Raw genomic sequence first — 22,828 nt, forward strand, 5'->3', positions numbered from 1 at the left:
TCTGGCCTTGTCCCCTTTGTGTTAGTGTGTTCGTGAAGAAAATTCAAGAAAACAGATCTCTTATCAGTACTAAAATCTGGTCTTTTCACAATCAAATACACTGTCCTAGAATACAAGTTTGAGAGAAAATATCATGGCTTTTTGACACATTGTTGAATTCATCTGGATTTTGAAGTCTATTTCTAAAGTCATGCTTGAGTAATCAGAGAGAACTCAGTTCTGGTTAAACATACTGCTTAAGTATTTAGCTTTTGTCATTATGAAATGTTAATATGGATTCAGTATTTTGTCGATACAAAAGGTTGTAGAAATGACAATATAGCTTCAATACCAATTTCTGCATACAGGCTAGGCTCCTTGGCAGCTTTGTAGTAGTGCTTGGCATAACTTCAGTGCAAGGTTGTGATATAAATGTGTCCTTTTGTCTCTCCCCTCAGTACTGGCCACCGAGTGCCGAGCTAGTTTTTGGGGTATATTAAAGTACCCTTAATGCTGCTGTAATTTACACTGACTAGTGGCAGCTCTAGAGTGACCAGATGTCCCGATTTTATAGGAACAGTCCCAGTTTTGGGATCTTTTTCTAATATAGACTCCTATTACCCCCCACCCACGTCCCAGTTTTTCACACTTGCTGTCTGGTCACCCTAGGCAGCTCAGAGGAGCTGATATGATTGCCAGGGATTGCCAAGACATAGGACATCCCAGCCACACCTCTTGCACCAGCCATTGTATTCTGAAGATGTCCTATAGGAAGAGAATTTCCCAGAGGATAGTGTTTTCTGAGTAGAAAAATACAGAATAGATTTACTAGTTTGGGTTCACTATCTTTTGTAGCGATGGGGTTGAACTGCAAAGTTTTAACCCAGATCTGTGTCTGAACTTCCCCCAGAGTCTGGGATCTGTGGTTTTAATTCAGGTCCATCTCTACTTTTTTAGAATAAATTCTATACAAAACTTGGTGGCTTGGTCGTAATTCTTTAATACGGTATTTTTCACACTGAGCTCAAATCTGAAATCTTTGTTCAGGCAAAACTTCCATTTAAGCAAAAGAGATTTTTGCTTGATTGTGACCTTTCTCTGAAAATAACTGGCAATGTTTGCATTGTAACTATCTGATTAATCTGCATTCTTAAATCTACCCCTGATTCCAGTTAATCTTTCCATTTTTAGTATTACTTCTGTCAGGCAAAAAAAAGAAGAAAATTCAAGTAACTCTCATGTAATGCTCTCTTTTTCTGCCAATGTATATGTAAGTGCTCCTTTCTACCTCAAGTTTGCTTTTTCTTTAGCTGGTTGATTGCCTAGAATATCTAGGTGACATGAATCTATTAGGACCTAGAATTTGTAATACTTCATTACTTTTTTGCACATCGTCATTCAGGTGTCTGTAGATGCTGCCCACGGTTACAGCCCTCGAGCTTTCGACATGAGCAATGTTACCCTCTCCAGAGATCTGCATGTAAGTCTTATTGTAGTTAAGTTTAAAAAAATATAAATGCATTAAATTTTCTTTTGTGGATTTATGTAAAATAAAAGTTCAGTGTCCTGTAGTTTTAGTTTGTTCAAAAGGCATTGTTTAGGCTGAAAACTTAACATTTTACTTAGGGGACAATTGACCCTGGAAACCCCCTGTGTGCAAAACATCTGATATTAATGGAAGTTCTGCACACAGGGGCTTGCAAGATCAGTCTTTTAGTTTTATGTGTAGCTGTTAGCAAAGTTCATGGTCTGCTGTTTTTCAAAATAAATGCCTCGCTACTCTTCTTTCTAAAGTAAATAAATGCCAGATCTTGAGTCAGCCTTATGAAAAACCACCTTGTATTTATGAAGAAGGAAAGAGAGAAATTAACTGGGAGCATGATTTTTTCAATTTTAATCTTTCATCAGATTTATAATCAGTAGCCAGTAAAAATAAAATAACTTTTGAAGTGATAAATAAATGGACAGTGATGTTTTAAAAATATTTATTTTTACAGAAATATTATCAGCTGTGGTTGATATACAGATCTTTACCAATGCTTCTACTACTATTAAGAGCTGCTGAGTCAATATTGTTTATCATCTGATAAATCAGGATGGCCACCACACACACAGTTCCCTTAGAAATAACTTCCTGTAAGTTTCATATCCAGATTCGTCACCAGGTTGATTGCTTGAGGTCGTTGACCAAGAACAAGGTGCTCTAGTTTTTTCCATTGTGAAATGAAATTCAAGAGTCTCTTTCCCAGCAATTCTAATAACAAAATGAAAGTTTTGAAACACTGTAGAAATGGAAAAGAGAAGTGGTGGTACTTACCACATCCACAATCTCAGCATCCCTCTTTCTCTGTGCCTAACTTAAGCCTCCTATGTATCTTTGATACAGCAGGGGATGCAGAAATGTATATAAGTTTCATAATAAGTATTGACACAGGAGTATTTATTGGTCTTAAAATATATGATTTGTTGCTATATCCTTTTTTCCCCTTAATTACATGCCATTACTTCTCAGTAATATCCCCTGTGACTCCTGGAAGTATTTTCTCTCCTGCTCTGGAGTTTACTGAACACAGGTCAGACACACAGCACTTGTAGATTATCATCATCTCTCCTTTGGCTGTCATATGGTCACTCTACACATAATTAGGTTTTTGTCTGTATTTTAGTTATATCCCTTTGGCTTATTCATAATGTTTATTATTATTCTCTGACTTTCCTGTGTATTTCTGGCATTGAGATGCCTGAACTGAATGCATTAATACAGAGTTGTATGAAGTGGCACTATTACCTGGTCTCTCTGATGATTTTTTTTTATTTTTATTTTTTTTACATATGCAATCCTAAAATATCACTTAGTGGATAAACTATTGGATTGCAGTGTTCTAATAGATCTAGTTTCAGGTCCGCTACTGATCCTAGCTGTCTTTTGGCATTTGTGCTTTCCAAGTTCAATATCTTTGTCACTTTGAATATTTGTGTTTTAGCTTATTTTTCCCCAATGTCTCAAACTGAATTTTCTCAGGTTAAATATTATTTTGTTGTTTCCAGTCTCTATTTCTAACACACTGTAGGTGTGTATCTTTGCCTGGAGTTTGCAGTTCCTCCCAATTAAATATCATTGCTATATTTTAACTAGTAAGCCATTAAACTTTCTAATAGGTTCTCAAGATTTTGAATAAAATTGAGTCATACTAGTTTCTGCAGCATTCCACTCTGGACTTACCCCAAATGGATGCATCTTCATTATTATAACTATGCTTAGCACTTATACAGGACTTTGCATATTCAAAAAGCCATACAAACATTAGTTAACCCTCACACTACTGCTGGGATGTAGATAAGCATTTATTGCAGTATTATAGCTTGGGAAACTTAAAGCAGAGAAGCTAAGTGATTTTCTCAGGGCCAAACTGCAAATAACTGGCATTAGAACTAGAACTAAATTTAGAATTCAGGACTTTGGGAATACCAATCTCATGCTCACTATTTTACACTACATTATCTGCCATTTGTCACTGATAATTCCCCTTTGTTTACAGCCATCCAGTGAGTTAGAATTCAATGCTGACTGTCCTTATGATCGAGAGTGGCTAGTTTCACCAGTTATGTTTGACGCTAGCTTTTAGTTAGAAGCCTACTTTTGTTCCGCAATCAATAACATCACCAGAACTAAACAAATGTAACTAAAATTTCATTTGCATCATTATGTCCAGTTGCAATTTTTCTAGTAATTTTCAGGCACATGAGCAATGCATTTGTGAGAGATAAGGGGTTAATCTGAGTTGTAATTCGGTTTGATGTAACTTTTTTTTTGAGGTTTTAATGTATCTTAAATAAGAACTTAGCCTACATACTCCAACTTTGACTTAAGTTGGTGGCTTTTGGAAAAGCAACTACTTTGACTGTAGTAAAAAGTTGGTGTTTGGATTTTTGGAATTGTTAAATTAAATATATATAAATGATGTTTTTTATCCTAAGAAGGTGCTCTAATATACCCATCTTTTCCTAGAGATTGTCTTAGTCTGAAGACAGGTTATGGCCAAAATTTTCAAGCTTGCATCTAAATCAGGCCTGCACAACAAGTGGCCCCCGGGCTGCATGCGACCTGCGTGGGCTCACTGTGTGGCAAGTGGTGGGGTGGGGCTGCTGGGTTCGCCCCGTGCCCGGGGGGAGGGGGGCTCATCTCACAGCCCCGTGCGCGCTACGATCCAACCGCCCTAATGGCCAGAACCGCACGTCTCCGTCTCTCACTCCCACCGCCTGGTGTACAGTGGGTGCGTCACGTCCGGTGCCTGCTGAGGCGGGAAGCGCTGGGCACGAGGCAGAGCCGGTAAGTGCCGAGAGAGGGGAGGGGCTCCCAGCCTGGGCTTGAGCCGCAGCTGGGGGGGGCGGGGCCTGAGCTGAGACACCCTGCCCAAGCTGCCCCCTTCAGTTGGGGTCAGGGTGGCTACTGCACTGGTTGGTCCCAGGGCGGCCTCCGTAGTGATGGGTAGGGGGATGTTGAATTGTCTGTGGGCAGCCAGGAAATCCCAGGGGGAAACGTGTCTGTGTGGCACCTGCCCTGCCCCAACTACTGCCCCCTTCCCTGATCCAGGGACCTTCTCCCTCTCCGCCCCCTATCACACTACCGCTCCCCTCCCCCCCCCGGGCTCCCTGTGGCTCTGTGTTTGTGTGTTGGACAGTCACATCCAATCCCTTCACACTGCCCCCCTTTCCCCTCCCCTTAGTTCATAGCCCTAGAAAATCCCTTCAAACTGTCCCCCTTTTCCCCTCCCCTAGTTTCATGGGGGAATGACGAGCCGAGTGGGTGGGTAGTGGCAGTGAGGCTTTATACTTCAGGGTGGGGTGAGGAGGCGAGCGGCAAGTCAGTGGCTGGAGGGGAGCATCCATTTTCAGTGTTTTAATTTTTGGTACTGCTGTGTGCAGTAATATAGGGACGGGGTGTTTCGGAGGGGCTGGGTGGTGTGTGGGGGTGTGTTTTGGCGGGGCCGGTGGGTTTCAGCCCTTGCCACTTTACGAGTTGTGCAGGCCTGATCTAAATCCATAGTTAGTGCACTAGTTTTCATATATGAGCAATGAAACATTTCATTGAAAGCAATAGCAACTGCGCATCACGTCTACATACCATAGCACAAAAGGAATGTTACAAACTGCCCTTTGCCCTAGAGCAGTTCAATTAAGTTTGAGAGACCCAGGTAGGTTTTAACTATTTATTGAAAACTACAATAGAATCCAAATGAATGCTCCTAAGCTACAGTACAATAAGTAAAGTAAGCAATCTCACTTCCTGCTGGGCAAGGCGTACCAGATGCGAGCAGACAAACCTTCCTGTCTCTTCAGTCTGTCATCTCTCAACATGTAAAAGCACTTAACCCCACACCATCTCTCTCAAGTTATACACGTGGCTTGTAATGGTCTCATGCAGAGCCTGCCCGGACAGCCGCATTATAGCTCCCTCTACTGCTGAGAAATGTGGAACCCAAACATGTATTACAACATTAATCAAGACATATTAAAACAGTAATGAGATGAACATTAAAACAAGAAGGGCAAATTTGCCTCACCCCAGGGATACAGGAGCATGTAAGGGTACAGCCTGTATGGGAGCTCTCCAGTCCCCTAACAGGAATGAGAAGTGCAATTGAGATTGTGGCAGTAGATCCACAATTACCTGGATCCAGTGAATAGAAAACACACATGTAAGGGGTGCAAAGTCGTTGCTGACCCACTATGAAGTGCTGGAGCAGCAGGAACATAGGACGAGAGGTTCTGTACTTACCTGTAGCTTTGGGGATGGGTTCCATCACCCAGCCTGATGTAGTACTTCATACAAAATTGGTTTCTTTGGTCTTTGTGCAAGGTTGAGGGAGAAAATCAGTGCAGAAGAAATAACTGTATTGGGTTTGGCTGTTGAGTTCCAGATTTGTCAGTTTGACTAATCAATAAAAATGACAGTTTGCAGTTGAACATTTAAATGTAATTTTATATATCACCTACATTACAATATCTTGATATTAAGTATAAACTGAAAAATTACCTTTTTTTGAGATGAGCCATTATAACATAAATCATTAACTTCTCCATTTTCTTAAGGCAATGGCTGAAATGATGGCTGAAAACTACCATAACATATGGGCAAAGAAAAAGAAAATGGAACTGGAATCAAAAGGTAATCCTGTGGGTGTTTCTGCTTGTTTGTTTTTGGGGGTTTTTGAGGTATTTTAAGTTCAGAGTGACTCAACTTAGCTTATGTGTTTATGATGCAGTATTAAAGAAAGTCAAATTAAAAAAGAAATGAAACCATTTGTTTAAAATTGATCCAAAAATCAGACATAACGACAAAACAATTGTTCACAATTTTCAAATTACTTTATTATCATGATCCTTATTATTTTTGAACATCCACAAGAGTGCTGGAGACTTCTTGGAAATACGGAGTGAGACAGTCCATACCCCAGAGAATTTAGACTAATTCAATAATGAAAAAGAGAGGACAAGAGCTTGTTTAACTAAGGCTTGTATACATCTTGAAGATTGTGTTGCATTTGGTTTCTTTTATTTATTTTATTTCCCTTGTGATACTAGACTCTTGGTCACAAGAGTTAGACTTCATTCACACTACTCTACATATTGCCAAGTTATCCAACAGTGTATTAATCAAGAATTATATTCATTACACATTAAATTGACAAATGTGATTAATCCTAGATTAGTTCCTTGGCTTCACAAGGAGAATAGTGTAGTCTGTCTAATATCTTCTGGTCCAGATGGTAAATATTACTGTACATGATAGTTGTTACCTGTTATGTTTTCTTCTGTGTTAAAGAAAGTTGTGGTTTTTTTTATTTTTATTTTTTTCTGCTTTAATGCTAACATTCTTCTTCGAGTGATTGCTCATATCCATTCCAGTTAGGTGTACGCGCCGCGCGTGCACATTCGTCGGAAAACTTTTACCCTAGCAACTCAGTGGGCCGGCAGGTCGCCCCCTAGAGTGGCGCCACCATGGCGCTCCATATATACTCCTGCCGGCCCACCCGCTCCTCAGTTCCTTCTTACCGCCCGTGTCGGTCGTTGGAACAGTGGAGCGCGGCTTAGCTGACCTCCACTTCCCTAGCTACTCGTTTTCTCGTATATAATTATGCAGTTATAACACTTTTATATATATATTTGTATGGTTATACGTGTTTTCCTTGCTAACATGGTTAGTTTAGTTAGCGGGGTTCAGGAAGTAGCCCCTTCCATGAGCCCAGTGCCGGAGCCATGCATGGCTCACCGGGTTTTCAAAAGGGGCCCGGCTTGCCAGAAGCCGCGGCCGAAGAGAGATCTACATGACTCCTGTTTGAAGTGCCTCAGGGAATCACACTTGACAGATAAGTGCCCCATTTGCAAGGCTTTTAAGCCGAGAACAAAAAGGTGCGGGACTTTCACTTGCCCCTCCACCTTGGGCGCGGAGCGATGTTCAAGCGGCGGGCAGAAGCGCCTCCTCGGCACCGGACCCCGCCGGTACCACCAAGGCCTTCCGGCACCGACCGTCGCCGGCACCGATGTCGACTCGGCACCGTTCCCTTCTTCCGAGGTCGAGAGAGTCTACGATTCCTGCTGGTGCCTGGCGGCTCCCCGGCACGCGCCGTGGTTGAGCCCCCTGCTCCCGCTACTTCCGTGCCACCTGCATCGCAGCCAGAGAGCTCGCCTCAGTTGCGTTATCCGGCCTGCAGAGGCACCGATGACTTCGGCTCCGTCGATTCCAGTCCCCCAGGACCAGGGAATCCGGTGCCTGGCAGCTCCCCGGCTCGCGCCGTGGTAGAGCTTACTGCTCCTGCTGCTTCTGTGCCAGCTGCACCACAGCTAGACAGCTCGTCTAAGATGGCTCGCCCGGCACCGACGACGTCGGCACCGTCGATCCCGGTCCCACGAGGGCCGTAGAATCCGGTGCCTGACGGCTCCCCGGCACGCGCCGTGGTTGAGCGTATTGCTCCTGCTGCTTCCGTGCCAGCGGCACCGCAGCCAGAGAGCTCGTCTAGTCGGATCGCCCGGCGCTGACACCTACTACGGCACCGATGACATCGTCACCGTCGATCCCGGTCCCATAAGGGCCGTAGAATCCGGTGCCTGACGGCTCCCCGGCACGTGCCGTGGTTGAGCGTATTGCTCCTGCTGCTTCCGTGCCAGCGGCACCGCAGCCAGAGAGCTCGTCTAGTCGGATCGCCCGGCGCTGACGCCTGCTACGGCACCGATGACGTCGTCACCGTCGATCCCGGTCCCACAAGGGCCGTGGAATCCGGTGCCTGACGGCTCCCCGGCACGCGCCGTGGTTGAGCGTATTGCTCCTGCTGCTTCCGTGCCAGCGGCACCGCAGCCAGAGGGCTCGTCTACGTCGGATCGCCCGGCACCGACACCTGCTGCGGCACCGATGGCGTCGGCACCGTCGATCCCGGTCCCACACGGGCCGTAGAATCCGGTGCCTGACGGCTCCCCGGCACGCGCCGTGGTTGAGCGTATTGCTCCGGCTGCTTCCGTGCCAACGGCACCGCAGCCAGAGAGCTCGTCTACGTCGGATCGCCCGGCACCGACACCTGCTGCGGCACCGATGACGTCGGCACCGTCGATCCCGGTCCCGCAAGGGCCGTAGTATCTGGTGCCTGACGGCTCCCCGGCACGCGCCGTGGTCGAGCTAATTCTCCGGCTGCTTCCGTGCCCACGGCACCGCGGCCAGAGGGCTAGTCTAAGTCGGATCGCCCGGCACCGACACCTGCTGCGGCACCGATGACGTCGGCACCGTCGATCCCGGTCCCGCAAGGGCCGTAGAATCCGGTGCCCGACGGCTCCCCGGCACGCGCTGTGGTTGAGCGTATTACTCCCGCTGCTTCAGTGCTGACGGCACCCCAGCCAGACGGCTTATCTAACTCGGTTCTCCCGGCACCGGCACCTACCGAAGCTCTGATGACCTCGGTACCATGGATCCCGGCCCCACGAGGGCCGTCGAATCCGGTGCCTGACAGCTCCCCAGTACGCACTGTGGTTGAGCCTGCTGTTCCCTGCGCGCCGGAGATGTTACCAACGGCGAGGGCTCTCAGTGCCATGACGGAGTCAGTGCTGCCTGACCCGGGCACCGCCGGTACGGGTAATACAGTCTCTTCAAGGGACTGTCCCCTGTCAGTACAGCAGAGCGGCACCGTCTATGATCACGGTCCCGCAGACGCTCCAAGTCCTGTCGGCACGCCGGACACCACTGGCAGTCCCGGTACTGTTTTCCTCGGTACTGGTCACACTCACTGCACCGGTCGGTATCCCGTTCGCCGACCCGCTATCGGCACCGTTCCGACATCTGGCACCGGGGCAGGTACCTTGACTCCTGTAGCTCTTCTCCGAGCCTCGAGATCTCGGTCGACCTCCCGACACCGTTCTGGTTGCGGGTCTGGATCTCGTTCCAGGTACCGATACGCCTCCCGATGCCGGTCCCCGGTGCCGAGTTGGGCAAGGTCCGAGTGAGTCAGGGACTCGGCCCGTGCCCTCTTTTAGTACCTCCATGGCCGTCCGGACACGCATCCGTGTCACCCCATATGCGCGGATTTTATGCTCAGGACCACGATCCTGATATCATGGCCAGCGGGCGCCAGCCCCGAAGCGGAAAGAGCCTTGGCGAATGCAAGGTGTACTCTGCAGGGGCCCTGCACCTCTGGGTAGCAAAGCAACAAGCCTTGCTTAGCTGCGATAATTATAGCACCTGGGTGGAGGAGTTTCTCCCTCGAACCTCCCACCTAGAGTTCGCTGCCGTCTTGGAGGACGGGGGAAAGAATTTACCCTTTGTTGGTAAAGGCATCTTCGCGGCAGAGACAGCCCCAGACTGCGAAGCCTGCTGGACAATAGGGTCCTAATGCGTCTCAGCATGTATACGCCTGCGACCAAACGCAGGCCTTTATGGCCCCAGCCGCCATACTCTGTGCCTAGCCAGAGGCAGAACTCTGGAAAACGGCAAGGCCAAGGTGGTCGCAGACAAACGTCAGGCCCCCTAAAAAGCCAAAGTCAAGGTCCCTCGCAATTACCACTGGGACCAAAGACGGACCTTCCAAGGTTCGCCGGAGGGCGGTGTACCAGTCGCAGGACGGGATCCTGATCCCGCTTTCTCCTGGCATGGCCCCAGTTACTTTTAGATCGCTGGGTCCTGCGCACGATGGAGCATAGGTACCACCTTAAAATTGCTCCAGCCCTGTCCCCCTTCAGCGGACGAAAGGGGCTAGGGGTTTTACTCCCGTTATGCCCTAGTCCCCCACTCGACCACAGGTCAGACCTCCCTGGTCCTGCATGGACTCAACCGGTTTGGGATAAGGTTGAAGTTCTGCGTGGTATCCCTGGGAACCATTATTCCATCCTTGCCTCCGGGGGGCTACTATGCCGCCCTGGATAGGAAGGACGCGTACTTTTGCAATGCCATCTTCCCTCCGCATGGGAGATGCCTCCGCTTTATAGCCAGCGGTGAATACTCCCGGTTTACGGCCATAGTCGCCGCCTACCGTAGCTATGTCGGATATGCGTTTTTCCGTATTGGGACGATTCGCTTATCCGAGGAGACTCTGACACACAAACCACTCAGCCCGTGGGCATCGTCACGGTCTTATTCACAGATCAAGGCCTGATGATTACTAATAGAGCAATCCGCTCTGGTTCCCACGCAGAGGTTGGGCTTCCTAGGGGCTATCTTGGTCTCCTACCTAGCCGGAGCCTGCTTATCGCAACTGCGGTTTTAGGCGATGGCATCAATCATCTGAGGTCTGAAGGCTTTCCCAACGACCTCAGCTCGTTCTTGTCTCAGTCTCCTGGGTCCATGGTTGCCCGCAAGTTTGTAACCAAACGCGCCAAGCTCCGCCTCCGTCCTCTCCAAGTCCGGCGTACCGCTTGGACAGGGAGCCAATGGTCATGGTAGTCACCGTTCCCTCGAACGCCTTAGGCTCCCTAGAGTGGTGGCTAACTCCCTCCTTGGTGTGGACAGGATGCGGTTTCATCCGCCCCAGCCCTCACTGCCCCTGACGGCGGACGCATCATCTCTCTGCTCGAGTGCTCATGGTCACCTCCGAGCTTAAGGCCTTCGGTCTTCTAGGGAGCTGGCATTCCTCATTAATGCCCCAAAAATGAGAGTAGTCCGCCTGGCATGCCAGGGGTTCCATCGGCAGCTGCGAGGCCGTTGTATCTCGGTGTTTACAGCCAACACAATGGCCAGGTGCTTCATAAGCATTCAGGGGGGACATAGTCCTCCCCCCTTTTTTGTCAGGAGGCCATCCATTTCCGGGTCTTTTGCATGGCCCACTCGATGGAGCTGGCGACGTCCTTTCTCCCAGGCGTTCGGAACGTCTTATCTCTTTGACTCAGCAGGTCTTTCCTGTCTTACGAGTCATCACTCTGCCCCATGTGAGGCGTCCCGCTTTCCGGAAGTGGAATTGGTTCCTCACACAGACCTGTTCGCTCACCGCGAGTGCAGGAAATGCCAGGTGTTCTGCTCCTTCCAAGGTCTCTCCTCGGAATCGATCTTGGTCGCATTCCTGATGCCGTGGAACGGCCAACTGCATTATGCCTTCCCGCTGTTCCCACTGGTTCGTTACGTCCTGCTCAAATTCCGCAGGGGCGGAGCGTGCATCATCATCATGATCACTCCAGAGTGGTCCAGGCAGCACTGACATACCACGTTGCTCGGCCTGTCAGCCCAGACCTCATCACTCAGGGCAATGACAGGCTTCGTCACTTGGACCTGCAGCCTCTTCGCCTCACGTACCTGAGTCGGGGTGACAGGCAGCCTTCCGCCTGGTCAACGTACCGAGCCAGGTGGAAGCGTTTCCTTTACAGCTGCAGTACGCTCGATCTTGCTCCTGCTGAGGTCTCGATCCCCTCTATTTGGCCTGCCTCTGGCCTTCAGCGGCAGGATCTGGCGGTATCATCGCTGAGGATACTCTCAGCAGCCATCCCTACCTTCCAGCAGGCTAAGATGGACGTTCAGTGTCCCACTATGGGTTCGAGGTCCCTCAAGGGCTTGGAGCGCTTGCACCCTCGGGTGCGCCGCCCAGCCCCGCCCTGGGGCCTCAACCTAGTCTTGGCCAGACGGGTCTCTGAGATCAGAGCTCTTACGAAGGTTCCACAAAGACAAGGTGCAGTTATGACCGCACCCGGCTTTCCTCCCTAAGGTGTTTTGGCCTTTCATGTTACCCACAGCTCAACGCAATGGGCATAACCGTTGCACTCCTTGGACATCTGTGGAGTGCTCGCATTATGTTGTGCTGACAGAATCATTTCCTAAGGTGCCCCAGCTCTGCCCCGGTAGCGGGCCAAAGGGAGGGCTTGCTTGTTTTCCTCTCAGAGGATCTCATCTTGGGTGATGGCGGACATCCCCACTTGTTATGATTTGGCTCATATTTCCCCAAGCCACATCACCGTGCATTCTACCAGGGCTCAGGCTTCATCTGCCGCCTTGCTGGCTCGTGTTTCTACCCACGAGACCTGTCGCGAAGCTCCATTGGTCCTCGGTCCTTACCTTTGCTTCGCAGTATGCCCTGGTTCAAGAGAGGCTGTAGCCTCTGGCTCGGCAGTTTTATTCTGCCACATTTCACTCCGACCCCACCGCCTTTGTAAGGCTTGGGATTCACCTAACTGGAATGGATATGAGCAATCACTCGAAGAAGAAAAGACGGTTACTCACCTTTGTAACTGTTGTTCTTCGAGATGTGTTGCTCATATCCATTCCACACCCGCCCTCCTTCCCCACTGTCGGAGTAGCCGGCAAGAAGGAACTGAGGAGCGGGTGGGCCGGCAGGAGTATATATGGAGCGCCATGGTGGCGCCACTCTAGGGGGCGACCTGCCGGCCCACTGAGTTGCTAGGGTAAAAGTTTTCCGACGAATGTGCACGCGCGGCGCGTACACCTAACTGGAATGGATATGAGCAACACATCTCGAAGAACAACAGTTACAAAGGTGAGTAACCGTCTTTTTTATTCTGTAGATCAGGGTGGGCAAACTTTTTGGCCTGAGGGCCACATCTGGATATGGAAATTGTATGGTGGGGCCATGAATGCTCACAAAATTGGGGATTGGTGTATAGGAGGGGGTGAGGGCTCTGGTTGTGGGTGCAGGCTCTGGGATTAGGCCAGAAATGAGGAGTTCAGGATGCGGGAGGGGGCTCTGGGCTGGGACCGATGGGTTTGAAGGGTTGGATGGGGATCAAGGCTGGGGCAGTGGGTTGGGGCACAGGAGGGGGTCAGGGGTGCAGGCTCCAGGCAGTGCTTACCTAAGCAGCTCCCGGAAGCAGCAGCATGTCCCCTCTCCAGCTCCTATGTGGAGGTGTGGCCAGGCGGCTCTATGTGCTGTGCGCAAGTGCCGCTCCTGCAGGTCCCATTGGCCGCAGTTCCTGATGTAGGAGCCCAAGGGGCGACATGCTGCTGCTTGCAGGAGCTGTGTGGAGTCACAGCATGCGCCAAACAGGGCAAGCCCACACCCCACTCCCTGGTTGGAGTGCCGGAGTGGGGCAAGCCCAACTCTACTCCCCGGCGGGAATTCCAGGGCCAGATTAAAAGGGCTGAAGGGCTGGATGCGGCCCACCCCTGCTGTAGATGTTATAATCATTTAATTTCTTCATGGGAAAAAAATAGTGATGGCATTGTACATTTCACTGACTGGAATTTAGGGTTTTTTTCTCACCCAAAGATGTCAAGGCAAAGAGCAAATATGTTTTTTATTTCCTTTTTATCTCAATTTCTATATACTGTACAGCGGTAGCTAGTGTTTTAATGGTGGCTTGACACCACCATACATGTATTTAAACTAGAGCTCTATAGATACTGGCTATTTGCCATATTGCACTGTGTTAATCATACACAATCCTACTGACTCAAATGGGGTTGCATGTGTATGACTGAAGGCAGAATTTTGAAAGCGTTGTCAGTGAATGTGTAAATGAAGCCTTAGTATTACTGAGCATTAAGGCCTTATCTGGTTGACTTTGTGTTGGATGAATAAGAGAGTAAATGTCTATATATTCCATTATGTTTCCCCTCATTTCAGTTTCTTTGTGATTTTTTTTTAAATAAAATGTATCTAACCTAAATAGCCAGTTTAGGGGGAGGGGATTTGGACTTCTGAGGAATGTTGCCAGAAGATTAGACATTTGGAATAGGGAGGTGTATTTGGCTCCTGAAAAGACAGAGGTGTTGCCGCTGTGCACTCATCAAATAAGGGGATTTATAGGCAAGGAAGGCAGCATAAAGAGGGGTGTGTTTTTACTGAAAACCTTGCAGGGAGTTACGATGAATGATAGGCTGGATGCTAATTGGTAAGAAGTGTGGATTGGTTTGGCAGGTGAAAAATTGTTATGATTTTCCAGTATATTTGCCTTTTTGTGATATAGTGAATATATCTGGTTTCCCACAGATGAAAATGGCAGTATAATAATTTAGATATCTGATACCGGTCATGTGTATACATAGGGTTATATTATCTTGTATAGTTCTTTAATTTTTTGCAGAAAGATCTTTCAAATTGTGATCCTCTGCTGTCACCTAATGGTCAGGTGTATTCAGTACAATAATATTCTTTATAGAGTTCTGTCCTTGTACATGTGGATCTTTTCACCGTCTCTAATTATTAAATATGCGTCTTTTTGATGTGGGGGCATATCTGTGTGGGTTGCAATTTCACAGAGGGAAAATGCATGATTCCAACAAGCTGTAGTTTTCTGGCTTTTCTGGGAGGCTTTAAAATTCTAATTTTATAGAGTCTTTTATCCAGTGAGATTCCCCATGCATTGCATACAGAATATATAGCATCTCATTCAAGGTAGAACAATTTAAATCATTGACTGAAAAATTAATGTAAATTAGATAGAGACCTTATAAACCTAATTCAAATGTGTGCTGTTGCAACTGTAGATATAAGTTCATCGTTAACTAAATCATAAATGCTGGATTCTTTTTTTTTAATGTCCCTACCTTGAATATTACAAAACTGCTGTAGGAAACAAAAATGTTGAAAGTGAAGCCACCAACACTCAACCACTCAGGCTTGTACAAAACTTTACTCATGTGAACTACAGTGCAACTCACTGACTACAGTGCAACTGCATATGTTGCTAAACTTTAAGCATGTTCATAAGTGTTGCAGCATCAGGGGCCAAAACTGTATTTCCATTGAAAGCTTCTATCTTAGTGAGACAAAATCTTGGCTGCTTCAAAACAAAATTGCTTTAGTGTTAATGTGAAAAGTTATCAATACTTTCAGTATGCTAAGTTTTTGTGAACTTTTTTATACACAGTTCAAAATTTTCAAAAATAAAGGAAAGATCCTCTGCTTCAGTACATGGCACAGTACAGTTTATACTTGATGAGGATCTGCCCCCAGGAGTCTAAAATTAGGCTTCTAAGCTCATATTTAGGTACCTAAAGGTGAGCTTTTCAAAGGCACCTAAGTGACTTAAAAGCACAAATCCCATTGACTTCAAACTGCAAACCTTGATGGAACTTGGTCAAAGAATTCCATTTTTTCCTGACTTGTGGCAGTTCAATATATAGAAAGATGGTGCTGGATGTAAATTTGGTATGGTGTATTTTCTTATTAATTTTGTGTTTGAGTTGTTCTTACGATAAGGGTGTTAATGAAGCTCTGGGCTTGTTTTTTTGAGTATAGGTGAGCATTTAAAATGCTCATCTAAAGTAAAAAGTTTGTATGAAATCTACAAACAATTAAGAAACTAATAATAAATTACAAAACATCCATTTTAGAGATTTGACTCTCTAAATGGTGAGAAAGTAAAAATAAAAGTAGCAACATGTAAATAGTACTCTTATAAATATGAGTAACTGTTACTCATGTGAGGTGTCCCATTTGCTTCTCTGGAGATACTCATATGAATAATAACCACTCACATGGCTACGGGTTTACAAGATTGGGGCCTCAGATATAAAGGTTGACCCCTATGCTCTGTTGAAGTCTATGCGAGTTTTGCCATTGACTTCAGTGGTGCCAGGATTTCACCCAAGATCTATAATAGATATTCATGCAGTCAGCTATATAATGAATGTTGACACTTTTTTGTCAAAGACAATACACTTTTATATTTTATTAAAGAATTTTCACTGATGCAAATCTCCCTCAAATGCACAAGCTCTTCTTACTAATGAAAAACTCAGTTGGGCTGTTTTTCTTTCTTCTGATTTACATAGGATTTTCATGTCTATTTATTTTGTATGTGTTTTTCATGTCTATCTAAAGGCATAGCATTGAGAACTCAGCAGCATGTATGAAACATGACATGAAAACCAAAAATACCTGACATTGATGTAGTGTCTGCACCCATTTGTTTTAATGGAGAAAACATACATTTGCCTGCCAGAGTTTATTTTTTGATGCATTTTAAAGAGCTTACTCAGACCTCCTGGAAAATTCTAAAGAATCTCCTTTTTGAAAACATCTCTTCTTCTTTGTAGTGTTTTCTGAATTGGATTGGTTTCCTTAATGTTATATTTTTTCAGAGACTTGATGTGATAACAAAATATTTACCCGAAGTTACCATTTTTTGTGACTTCATAGTAATTTCCACAGCAATTAATTGTGGCCTGTTAGAGAATGGTGACTTCAGGTGAGAAATAAGTACTGAGAGCTGATGAATTCTTAACTCCGAAGAAAGCAACAAAGAGTCCTGTGGCACCTTATAGACTAACAGATGTATTGGAGCATACACTTTTGTGGGTGAATACCACCTGCGTCTGATGAAGTGGGTATTCACCCACGAAAGCTCATGCTCCAGTGCGTCTGTTTGTCTATAAGGTGCCACAGGACTCTTAGTCTGGATCTGTAAAAAGCAACAAACACAGCTACCCCTCTGATACTTAACTCCAAAGAAAAACTCAGAGATAATATTTTTATGCAAATATGTACACTGGTAGTAATAATAATTATCTTATGGATTTATCCTCATGAAAATTGGCTGTATTTGCAACCAATAGAAATTAAAAAGCCATATTTTTTGGAAAAATTTAAATTTTATTTCCTTAATTATCTGTTTTTCTCTCTCCACCACAAAAAGCTGGTTAGAGTGATCAGTTGTCTGAATTATCCCTGAAGAGCATGCTTTTCAAATTTTTCCATGTGGTATTGATTTTTTATTACTATAAAATAGATCATCACAGTTTGATATTTATCTTGATACACTTTTATTTTGCTAAAAATATGAGCCCTTTGTTATTACCACTGTATTTATAAAAAGCAAAGAACTCTGCTTCTCAAAGGGGCAAATTCTGGTCCCCCTCGAAGTTTCTGCCAGTGACTTCAGTATGACTAGCCAATGGCACACAGTATTTAGCAGCAGTGTTTTTAAATTATACTATTGATATGCTATTTATACTATAGTGAGCTTTTAAAGATAACTATAGCGTGCCATGTTGGACATTTTCTTTTGGACAGTGAGTAGAAAGGAGAAAAAAGCAAAAATGTTAGTTAAAATCTAACTAGACACAAGTTTTAGCAGTGAGGGAGTGATAATGTGCTGTGAAGCGTGATCACTAGCATAATGTCAAGTCATAATTGTAACTTTTTAAGTGCTTTTTCCTTACTAGAATTTTTTTTATCTAGGATGTTGATGCTTCTTTCTATCATGACATTTGCAGGTCTTGGGATAATTTGACTAAATTACAAATATGTATGTAGTCAGGTCTATAAATATAGTTTAAATGTATATTCAGATACTCTGTATGGAAAAACAATGTGCTTAGTGAAACAGAAAAGTAGCAGGGAGAGAAGCTCAGTGGTTTGAGCATTGGTCTGCTAAACCCAGGGTTGAGTTCAATCCTTGAGGGGGCCATTTAAGGATCTGGGGCAAAAATCTGTCTGGGGATTGGTCCTGCTTTGAGCAGGGGGTTGTACTAGATAACCTCCTGAAGCAGGGCCGCCCAGTGGGGAGGGGGGCAAGTGGGGCAATTTGCCCCAGGCTCCACAGGGGCCCCCACAAGAGTTTTTCAGGGACCTTGGAGCTGGGTCCTTCACTCGCTCCAGGGGCCCCAGAAAACTCTTGCGGGGCCCGGGCCCCCAGAGCTTCTTCTACTCTGGGTCTTCGGCGGTGTGTCCCGGTGCAGAAGGACCCCCCCGCCACCGAAGTGCCAGGTCTTCTATGGCAATTTGGCAGCGGGAAGACCCCAGGCCTCCTGAATCCTCTGAATGGCCCTGTCTTGAGGTACCTTCTAACCCTGACATTCTATGATATTATTGGTACTTTAGAGTAAAGAGGAACCTACCATGTATTTTACTAATTGTTAGAGTGACCTACAAAGCACTGCATGTTACCACAGACTTGTTACAAACAAGGACATGCCATCTCACCACGTTTTCTAACTACTTTGTCATTTTCTTGACATTTTGTAGTAGGAGGAGGCAACCATCCTCTTCTGGTTCCCTATGACACATTGACAGCCAAAGAAAAAGCCAAAGACCGAGAGAAAGCACAGGATATTTTCAAGTTTCTACAGATCAATGGATATGTTGTCTCCAGGTAAATTGACATCCAGTGCAGAATTTGCTTCACAGCAGATAATTAACCCTCCTTAATAGCTTGTTTAACATAAAAGGATCTAAAGGAGTGTTAAGCTTAAGAGGTTTGTTTTTTTTTAAGATATTGAGGGAACAATTCTGCTTGGCTCTTACATGAGTACGTGATAAGGATAGGGTGGGGAACAGAAACAGAAACTTTCCTCAACCTAGCTCACTGAGCCCAGGCAGAATTCTAATCCCTGTATACTGGGGAATTCTGGGAGGTATTCTGCATCAGTTATTCTGTGCTCCTCAGAAAGCTCCCCTTATCTGAGTACTCTCAGCTCCATTGGGTTCCCCTGCTCCATCACCTGCTTTCTACTTTGTATTCCACACTCAGGGGAGGACTCCCAGCCCCTTCCACTTCCCTGGGGATGTTGAGAGGGGGAACAGGCCTCAAGCCTGCAATTCCCCCCATCCCCTAGTACCAAGGAATTGCTTCTGCCCACCTCAGCTGGCCAGAGCTCTCTTTGGCTCTAGGAAAGCCTGGTTAGATTCCTCTGTGGCTTGGAAGTATCCTGTGAAATGACCCCCTGCTTCCACCAGGTTGTCTCCACTCATCCTCAACTGCTGCTGCTGATCTTCTACCTCTTGCTTCAGGGCTGGCCTCTGCTCTAGCTGCCACTACTGCTGCCCAGTCCCTAATTCGTGGAGTGGGGTGCCCTGCTTCTTCTTCTCCTGTGGGAATGGGGATGTCAGAATTGTCCCTAGTTGATGCATCTGTGAGCTCTCCTGCAGTTTTTCATTCCAGACATTGCTGCATTTTGCTCAGCTGCAGTTTGTTCTGCAGAAATAGCAGTCTCTGGAGACCCAAGAAGACTTTAAATAGAGGTGTGGTTGGCTGAGAGAGGCAGTCACCTCCCCTCATCTCCCCTGGATGAGAGGCAGAAAAACCTCTCAAACTCCTTGAGGCACATTCCCATATGCATTTTGAGGTACGAAGAAGCTAAGCTCCAGTATGTTGGCATGAGCTCTCCCTTTTCCTTTCTAGAAATTAGCCATTTCCTGCTGATCCAACCAAATTTCTCTCCATTGAGATGAGGAGAGGCATTTAAAATTCAAACTCCATTGTAGTTGAATATATGGTATTTTAGATTAAATTTACTGCTATATGGTAGTTAACAATAATTGGGAAGTAGTCATATACTGTATAGGATGGTCTAAGGTAAAACAATTCAAAATTGGGTGCCACAGATTGGGAATCACAATTTAATAAGAGGCCCTGATCTTCAGATGTCCTATTCACTTAATTCTCTCTGAAAATTAAGGGTATTATTTAGCTATTTGAATCATAGGGTTAGAAGGGACTGCAAGAGTCATCTAGTCTAACTTTCTACCTACATGCAGGATTTGTTGTGTCTAAACCATCCAAAATATAAATATGGATGTGGGTGTCTAACCTCAGACACCCAATTATGAACATTTTAGCCTATGATTTTAACTTAAAAGAGTGAACTGCTGACAAAATTTTAGTGCCATTTTGGCAAAAATTAGAAAAGAAAGATTAAATAAAACTTGAGTTTTGATGCGCTGTTACTACTGAATGTTTTTTCTGTGAATATGAATATTTTGGTAGCTTCAAAATTACTCATCTTGGAGGAGTCAAAGCTTGGGGAACAATGTAAGACAGTAACGCATAACTGAGAAAGAAGCTTAAAATGTGGGATCAATATCTTCAACAAACCCCTTTTTCTATAAGCCTTATTTGAGGAATCTGTATTTTTATGTAACTGGCTAAAGTATAAGTATAAATAAGACCAATATGTGTGACAGAAGAAAATTTGGCTCCAAATAAGAAATGTTTCTTATCCCAACAGACTGTTGAGAAGTACCAGAGTTGGTAGCTTTGAGCTGTTTAGTGAATTAAGACTGCATTGAGTCAGTGTGTGGGAAATTATTTATTTATTTCTTATTTCAGAGGATTAAAGGACCTGGAGTTAGACACACCGTCCATTGAGAAACGATTTGCTTACAGTTTCCTTCAGCAGTTGATAAGATATGTGGATGAAGCCCATCAGTACATTCTGGAGTTTGGTATAATACCTACTTACATTTTTACTAAATATTTTAACTCATGAAATTTGCAGTGAAAAACTTAAAAACAAATGTATAGTTTCCAAAAATACCATATTCTTAGAGTATATGGTCTTTTTCTGAAGGACATTGGTTTTTTGGAAGGTGTCAGTACAATGGCTATAGTAGAACTTAGCATTGTAGACATTGATTTAACATCTTATCTGTTGGGTAGTTATTTCAAACTTCATCTAGTCCAGGCGCAGGCAACCTATGGCACGGGTGCTGAAGCCGGCACACGAGCTGATTTTCAGTGGCACTCACACTGCGTGGGTCCTGGCCACCGGTCTGGGGGCTCTGCATTTTAATTTAATTTTAAATGAAGCTTCTTAAACATTTTAAAAGCCTTGTTTACTTTACTTACAATAATAGTTTAGTTATATATTATAGACTTATAGAAAGAGTCCTTCTAAAAACGTTAAAATGTATTACTGGCACATGAAACCTTAAATTAGAGTGAATAAATGAAGACTCGGCACACCACTTCTGAAAGGTTGCCAACCCCTAATCTAGTCACTCCTGAGATATAGGTTTGAGACAAAAGGCTCTGAGCCTACCCATATGGTAACTTACATTCTTTGAATCATATCATCTTTAAGATTTGTAATATTACTTCTAAATCATGTAATCCCCAATCAGCAAACCAGACAAAATAAAAATGAAAACTGCCTCTCTCTCCATCAGTTCTCGTCCCTCACAATCTCCTCTCCCTTTTTCAAAAGCTTCAAAAAAAATGAGCTCGTTCATGTGCCTTGCAGGCCATCCAATTCAGGCTGTTTTATACCAAGAGCATGTGGGGAGGAGTGAACTCCAAAGCTATGGGTCCCTCACAGAGAACCAGCATCCACTTCTCAGCTACACCAATGAGACTTTGGTTCAAGTGGCTCTGCTGTTCTCATCTGTGGAGTAAGATAAGGGAAGAGAAGTGGTTCTCTGGTTGATAAATCCAACACCAAGCTGGGGGTCACAGCCAGATGTCAGGAGGTCATGACTCCCTTGCACCTTCCATCTTGCTAAACGTGAGAGGAATCCTAGCTAGGTGAGGGGGAGGCTCTGGCGAGTGTGGAAGGGCCCAGTATGGAAAATGCTGTGAACCACATTCTTGAGTTATTTACAGTTTTACACATGAAAACCAATACTTTACACTCTACCCAAAACCCAACAGGCAACTAGCGTAGATCATGCAAGTTCGGATTCCTTGTGCTTATCCCAATGTATTCCAGTAAACAAGCAAGCCACCACATTCATGGCTAGCTTTAGTTTCCACGTGGCGTTAGTGTCCCAATTCAAGATTTCTCTAGAAACCACAAAGGACATTATGGGGCTTCACTTCCCAGCGTTGATTGTGAGGAAACCTCTGAGGATTTGCTAGCTACAATATTGCACTATTTCTTCAGGGCTCTACTTGCTTTACAGAACCATATGCCATACCTGATCAAGTTTGGCCAGTTTCTCTCCCTTCCACAATAACCTTGGAGATTAGGGAGGTGTATTGGCCCTATATAGCAGTCATAGAACCCAGGGAAGAGTCATTTGGAAGACAATGGCAGAGGGAGGAGACATCAGACCCTCGTTGAAGATGCCAGTAGAGAGTTCGCGGGCTTGCCTAGAGGGAATCAAGTATTGGTGAGAGGGAGGGAGGGCTGGCCAGCTGGGATGAAGAACTTACAATTTCCATTCAATGTAAACTCCCTCCTCCTCAATTCACAAAACACGGTGAATCTCAAACCCAGATTTAGTCCAAGTCGTTCAAGGTTCACTATAATCTGCTTTTAAAGGAGCAAATCAAGCTAGGCCCCTGCACTGCCATGTAAATCCTACTGGTGGTGGAACATGTTCACAGTGGCTTCTGAAACGTCCATGAGCTTATGAAAAGAATGTCCTTCCTCCCCATCACCCTGCCCCAAGCATTTTCTGAGGCTGAACACAGGGCTTGAGTGTTCAGCCCTGCATGCATAACCCCAGAAATGCCATAAAAAGTGAGCTCAGCTCAGCATGCCTTTCCAGCTAGATGGAGTTGTGCCAACAGGAAAATAAAGGATTGACATCATTTAAGTAGAAACAGAATTCATGCTAGTTTTTGCACAATGTAAGTGAAAGATGCACAGTGCATAAATAGTGACAGATTAGAGATGTACCTCTGTGGAATAGATTTCCATTAGTAGACAAGTAGAGAGAAGGAAATTAATTTATGATTGGTAGTCTGGCATTGAGATTTAGGC

General features: G+C 45.3%; 1 protein-coding gene across 4 annotated transcripts in view; it reads left to right on the forward strand.

Annotated features, from left to right (window-relative positions):
• The window catches only part of RYR2 (ryanodine receptor 2), a 737,385-nt gene that overhangs the window by 510,941 nt on the left and 203,616 nt on the right, over positions 1–22,828 (forward strand). For all 4 annotated transcript variants that reach the window (XM_030556966.1, XM_030556967.1, XM_030556968.1 and 1 more), the window contains 4 exons: positions 1,382–1,459; positions 6,073–6,148; positions 18,369–18,495; positions 20,452–20,567. In XM_030556966.1, the coding sequence (XP_030412826.1) occupies positions 1,382–1,459; positions 6,073–6,148; positions 18,369–18,495; positions 20,452–20,567 (397 nt within the window). The remainder of the gene's footprint in view (positions 1–1,381; positions 1,460–6,072; positions 6,149–18,368; positions 18,496–20,451; positions 20,568–22,828) is intronic.

The sequence above is a fragment of the Gopherus evgoodei genome, chromosome 3, assembly GCF_007399415.2.
Source record: "Gopherus evgoodei ecotype Sinaloan lineage chromosome 3, rGopEvg1_v1.p, whole genome shotgun sequence".
Classification (NCBI taxonomy): Eukaryota; Metazoa; Chordata; order Testudines; family Testudinidae; genus Gopherus; species Gopherus evgoodei.